Here is a 6894-nt window from a genome sequence, read left to right as displayed (position 1 = left end):
AAACAAGCTTCCGGGGACCGGTTTCTGCCATTTCAGGCGTCTTCGGCCCGGCTTGCTTGAATCCTGATGGTGCAATGAGCAAGGGACTCACATCTGAGTATACCCTTCCACGCTTAGGGTGGACAAAATTATTTACAACAAGGGGTGGTGATGGACAGAGTCTCTGAATTAAGCAGAGTACTCTCACCCAGTCAAGAGATCAGGGCTAGATCCAACACCGTTTTTTAGCTCATTGCACCATCCCAGTTTCAGAACCTGGCTGTATGCAAATTAGTCTGTCCCTGGCCCAGTGCATCATGGGAACAGGGCAGACCAGACTACAAAAGCCAATTCTTACACTGGGAAGGAAACAAGCTTCCGGGGACCGGTTTCTGCCATTTCAGGCGTCTTCGGCCCGGCTTGCTTGAATCCTGATGGTGCAATGAGCAAGGGACTCACATCTGAGTATACCCTTCCACGCTTAGGGTGGACAAAATTATTTACAACAAGGGGTGGTGATGGACAGAGTCTCTGAATTAAGCAGAGTACTCTCACCCAGTCAAGAGATCAGGGCTAGATCCAACACCGTTTTTTAGCTCATTGCACCATCCCAGTTTCAGAACCTGGCTGTATGCAAATTAGTCTGTGTCTGTCCCTGGCCCAGTGCATCATGGGAACAGGGCAGACCAGACTACAAAAGCCAATTCTTACACTGGGAAGGAAACAAGCTTCCGGGGACCGGTTTCTGCCATTTCAGGCGTCTTCGGCCCGGCTTGCTTGAATCCTGATGGTGCAATGAGCAAGGGACTCACATCTGAGTATACCCTTCCACGCTTAGGGTGGACAAAATTATTTACAACAAGGGGTGGTGATGGACAGAGTCTCTGAATTAAGCAGAGTACTCTCACCCAGTCAAGAGATCAGGGCTAGATCCAACACAGTTTTTTAGCTCATTGCACCATCCCAGTTTCAGAACCTGGCTGTATGCAAATTAGTCTGTCCCTGGCCCAGTGCATCATGGGAACAGGGCAGACCAGACTACAAAAGCCAATTCTTACACTGGGAAGGAAACAAGCTTCCGGGGACCGGTTTCTGCCATTTCAGGCGTCTTCGGCCCGGCTTGCTTGAATCCTGATGGTGCAATGAACAAGGGACTCACATCTGAGTATACCCTTCCACGCTTAGGGTGGACAAAATTATTTACAACAAGGGGTGGTGATGGACAGAGTCTCTGAATTAAGCAGAGTACTCTCACCCAGTCAAGAGATCAGGGCTAGATCCAACACCGTTTTTTAGCTCATTGCACCATCCCAGTTTCAGAACCTGGCTGTATGCAAATTAGTCTGTCCCTGGCCCAGTGCATCATGGGAACAGGGCAGACCAGACTACAAAAGCCAATTCTTACACTGGGAAGGAAACAAGCTTCCGGGGACCGGTTTCTGCCATTTCAGGCGTCTTCGGCCCGGCTTGCTTGAATCCTGATGGTGCAATGAGCAAGGGACTCACATCTGAGTATACCCTTCCACGCTTAGGGTGGACAAAATTATTTACAACAAGGGGTGGTGATGGACAGAGTCTCTGAATTAAGCAGAGTACTCTCACCCAGTCAAGAGATCAGGGCTAGATCCAACACCGTTTTTTAGCTCATTGCACCATCCCAGTTTCAGAACCTGGCTGTATGCAAATTAGTCTGTCCCTGGCCCAGTGCATCATGGGAACAGGGCAGACCAGACTACAAAAGCCAATTCTTACACTGGGAAGGAAACAAGCTTCCGGGGACCGGTTTCTGCCATTTCAGGCGTCTTCGGCCCGGCTTGCTTGAATCCTGATGGTGCAATGAGCAAGGGACTCACATCTGAGTATACCCTTCCACGCTTAGGGTGGACAAAATTATTTACAACAAGGGGTGGTGATGGACAGAGTCTCTGAATTAAGCAGAGTACTCTCACCCAGTCAAGAGATCAGGGCTAGATCCAACACCGTTTTTTAGCTCATTGCACCATCCCAGTTTCAGAACCTGGCTGTATGCAAATTAGTCTGTCCCTGGCCCAGTGCATCATGGGAACAGGGCAGACCAGACTACAAAAGCCAATTCTTACACTGGGAAGGAAACAAGCTTCCGGGGACCGGTTTCTGCCATTTCAGGCGTCTTCGGCCCGGCTTGCTTGAATCCTGATGGTGCAATGAGCAAGGGACTCACATCTGAGTATACCCTTCCACGCTTAGGGTGGACAAAATTATTTACAACAAGGGGTGGTGATGGACAGAGTCTCTGAATTAAGCAGAGTACTCTCACCCAGTCAAGAGATCAGGGCTAGATCCAACACCGTTTTTTAGCTCATTGCACCATCCCAGTTTCAGAACCTGGCTGTATGCAAATTAGTCTGTCCCTGGCCCAGTGCATCATGGGAACAGGGCAGACCAGACTACAAAAGCCAATTCTTACACTGGGAAGGAAACAAGCTTCCGGGGACCGGTTTCTGCCATTTCAGGCGTCTTCGGCCCGGCTTGCTTGAATCCTGATGGTGCAATGAGCAAGGGACTCACATCTGAGTATACCCTTCCACGCTTAGGGTGGACAAAATTATTTACAACAAGGGGTGGTGATGGACAGAGTCTCTGAATTAAGCAGAGTACTCTCACCCAGTCAAGAGATCAGGGCTAGATCCAACACCGTTTTTTAGCTCATTGCACCATCCCAGTTTCAGAACCTGGCTGTATGCAAATTAGTCTGTCCCTGGCCCAGTGCATCATGGGAACAGGGCAGACCAGACTACAAAAGCCAATTCTTACACTGGGAAGGAAACAAGCTTCCGGGGACCGGTTTCTGCCATTTCAGGCGTCTTCGGCCCGGCTTGCTTGAATCCTGATGGTGCAATGAGCAAGGGACTCACATCTGAGTATACCCTTCCACGCTTAGGGTGGACAAAATTATTTACAACAAGGGGTGGTGATGGACAGAGTCTCTGAATTAAGCAGAGTACTCTCACCCAGTCAAGAGATCAGGGCTAGATCCAACACCGTTTTTTAGCTCATTGCACCATCCCAGTTTCAGAACCTGGTAATTTGTTGTGGGCTGGACGAACTGAAATGTGGGCTTGTCATCATGACTCTGCTTTTTCTTTGTAGTGAAAATATGTGAATGGTCAACTGTAAACCTAAGAATGTTTGCCTGAAGCATAATATTTTGTATAAATAAAAGACTGGCTTGGTAAGATTGAGCAGTCTCCTGAGAATATACACGTGTTGTACTTCTAGGACGCCTGTTACTTGGTTGCAGCCAATAAATTCGATCTTTGACTTCACCTAGAAGACTCTGAGTTTCTGTGTCTGAATCAGGAAAGTACTCGAGGTCTTTGGGTGTTGTCCCTGGCACCGCTGGGTTACCGGTTCAGTACCGGTTCTGAAAAACCCAGTACCTCAGCTGGCGCCCAACGTGGGGCGATACCAACGGTACCGGTCCAAACCAGAGGTTCGTGAGGAGCTTCATGTGAAAATTCTGGAGGAAGGCCGCCACTTCATCGACCCCTGCATGTCGACGTGGTCCGAAAGTCTTTGCTGCGAGGTTCCCCGCTTCCCGACGGCTACGAAGGACTGCTGCCCTGGCTATCGCCCTGATTTGGACCCTTGATGTTTGGTAGAGCGAAACGATAGACGAGTCTTCTGGTGACGTCATCGATATCTCAGTAAGTATAAGTATAAGTGGAGCGTCTCCCAGTCCTTAGTTGGTCTTAGTTTGGGTATCCCCTTGGGATCTTTGATTTGGAACTTGCAAGTACCAAAGCCGAAGGATTCGTGTATTCACGAGAATATCGTATTCGATAATCCTTTGAAGTTTGAAGCTAGACTAGAGAGCGAAGATGCCTGGTCTTAGCAGACTTGGAAATTTGTTTTGTCTTGGTTGTAATAATAGGGATTCCCGATTGGAGGACTCGTGTCCGGTTCCTCCGATTGGAACTCCAACTTATGAACTGTATGTGAAACATGGAGTAGGCCCCATCACATATAATGAAGTATGGATCAAATACACCAGGAAGGATGGTGTTTTAAAATGGCCCCAATATGGTAGCTTTGACACGGAGGTTTTAGATAATCTAGAAGTTAAACTTTTCAAGAAGAAAGCCCGGCCGGCGATGTTTGACTCTTTCCGCCTATGGCGAAAGGAAGCCAAACAGAAAGAAATTAAATTAGCTAAAAAGAATAAAAGAGAAAAGGGTATTTCGATAATGCAAGCTGCTATGCAATATAAAGATGATGAGGAAGAACAAGCAAATGAGCAGTTGCACAGGCAACGTAAAATGGTAATCGATAAATGTTATCCGGTTTTGCCGCCTCTTCAGCAAGATGCAGCAAAAGATCTTGAAAAAGACCCCCTAATGTCGCCTTTATTGAGTTCGCCACCCCCTTATGCGCAGAATGCTACGGCACCTCCGCAGCCTTTAGCTGCGCAACCTTTAGTCGTATTGCCTCCTGCTCCTCCACAGCCACCAGCTGCTTTTCAGTTGGCCCCTACTCTTCCGGTGCAGCCTCCTCAAGGGCCACCGCCTTTGACATCTGCTCTGCCTTTACTTCCTACAACTTTGACTACTATATCGACTCCCACTCCTGGTGTTCCTTCTGACACTGCCTCTGCATCTGCCTTGCCTCCCCCTGCTTTTCCGCTTGTCTTTTCATCGAATTCTCCCTCTGTTCGACAAAGAGTGACTAGCACGGTCACTAGTCTTCTATATCCCTTCTTTGGGGCAACAAGCACGACCCTCACCTCAGAGCGTACACAGTTGTGTAGCCAACTGCCTGATTCTACGGAGAAGGAAACGCTGAATTATTTGGCGCATAAATGGGTTACTGAACCAACGAGATATGAGCTAGAATCTGTTATGGATGTCTTCCATCAGTGTGAAGCACCGAAACAGAGATACGTTTTTGAGAAAATGTGTACCTTCCTGAGTGAGGATTTAGAGGAAAATGATTTGGAGCCCAATCCACCTGAGTTATGTCATATACGGTTCGAGTTTGGAAAAGGCGCAATTGTGGGTTCAGATGTTAAGAAAGCAGTTGCGACGTTGTTGTCATTGAGGACTGAAAGTGTTTCTCGGTCATTGTTTGAGTCTGATTCCTCTGTTAAAAAGAATGTGAGACAGTATCCCATGAGGGAAGTTCCCCCAGTTTGGAGAGAGGGGGACGCGAATGCTAATCCAATCATTCAACCACACTTTCAGCGTGTGTGGGTACATGTTCCATGGAAGCGAGCTGAAGTTTTGGCCCTTAAACAGACATTGCCTGATCCCCGTAAAAATCCTGCAGGGTATTACAAGGAATTGTCCCAGACTGCAGGTTCATGCATCATGAATTTGGCGGATATAGACATGTTATTTGGGAATGTTGTTCCACAGCCTTTATGGGGAAAGATTTGTCATGCAGATCATGATCAGGTGTTAGGTGACTCATGGGCTAATATTACTGCTGCAGATGCCCGACAAGTTGGTGGTGCTAAACCCGAGCCTTTAGTAGCAGATCTCCCTGGTAGGATCATTAATTACTTGAAAACTTTCATGCCTGCGATGCGTATGAATTGGGATAAGTTGTCTGCGTGCAAACAGAAGAAAGATGAAACGGTCTCAGATTTCTTCACCAGGTTTGAAGAAACGTTTGTCGACCACAGTGGTCAAGATATGAGTACAGAAGGTGGCCAGCGATTGTTCGTCGATAAATTTGTGCACAATCTGCTTCCCGAGTTGTGTAAGTAGTTAAAGGATTCAGAGAGTTCTTGGGCCGTTTCCTCTTCAGCACAGATATTGGCTACTGCACAGTACTATGAAAATAGAGATAAAGACGAGAAAGATAGAGCAGAAAAGAAAACGAAAGAGTTAAAAACAAAGGTTCTGTTACAGCAAGCGTATCCGCCACGTGGTGGTCAGAATAGTGGTGCTCAAAATAGTGGTGCTCAGAGTAACTATCAGAATAACTATCAGCAACCTCAACAGTTTCAGAGGAACTCGCAAAGAGTCGAGTATACTCAACCACGTGTCCCTGTAGGTCCCAATCAGTGTTCATATTGTAAGGAAGAGGGTCATTTTAAGTATAGTTGCCCTATTTTGTTACAGCGTGGAAATGGTGTTTCTGGCGCAAGAGGTCGAGGTGTTCAACAAGCTCCTAGAGGTAGAGGACGTGGAAATTTTCCCCAGAACGCGCGTTCCTTTCCGCCTCAAAATTCAATGAATAGTTTTGATCAGCAGAATAACGCGTCTGGTAGGACGGCTCAGTACTATGCGGATGACTACTATGCAGAAGATGAGCACATGGCAGGTAATGATTGCTAGGACAGCCGTAGACAAAGAGAGGGAGTTGTTTCAGTTCCAGTAGATCAGAGTGGACCTTACGTTGAGGTGATTACATCAGGTGTGTCAGAACCTTTTTTATTGGATACTGGTGCTACAAAGAGTTCTATTATGCACTCTAAACTCCCTGGCGCACCTTTGTCTGGCGAAACGAATGTATCAGTAGGTTTTTCTGACGCCCCAGTTAGAAACCCGATTTCTGACCCTTTGTCCCTTTCTGTTGGACCTTGCGAATTCGAAGCACCCCTTATTCTGACGACAGGTTGTGGTGAAAACTTGTTAGGATTGGACTTGTTGAAAAGATTATATGCGACGTTATATTGTTCTCCTTCAGGAGTACAACTTACACTGGGTAGGAAAGTGATTTCTTCAATGTATTTGTCAAAGGACAAACTGCCAACAGAATTGTCGTCTCTCCCTAATATTCTTTGGGCTACTGGTCCTAATGATGTGGGTCTTTTGGAAATACCGCCATATGTTGTGACATTGAAAGCCAATGTTAAGATGCCACAAATTCCCCAATACAAAATCTCTAGTGAAGGTGAGAAAGCGTTGCTAGCGATCATTTATGATTTGA

General features: G+C 46.9%; 1 protein-coding gene across 1 annotated transcript; it reads left to right on the top strand.

Annotated features, from left to right (window-relative positions):
- The first annotated feature begins 3839 nt into the window (after window positions 1-3839).
- LOC144819514 (uncharacterized) lies at window positions 3840-6299 on the top strand. Its single transcript, XM_078677365.1, is given in 1 exon segment — window positions 3840-6299. A coding segment is annotated over 1 exon segment (2460 nt).
- Window positions 6300-6894: the final 595 nt, after the last annotated feature.

Source organism: Lissotriton helveticus, chromosome 2_1, assembly GCF_964261635.1.
Source record: "Lissotriton helveticus chromosome 2_1, aLisHel1.1, whole genome shotgun sequence".
In the NCBI taxonomy this organism is placed as follows: domain Eukaryota; kingdom Metazoa; phylum Chordata; class Amphibia; order Caudata; family Salamandridae; genus Lissotriton; species Lissotriton helveticus.
The sequence above is the reverse complement of the archived record's forward strand: the minus strand, read 5'-3'. Positions and strand labels throughout refer to the sequence as shown.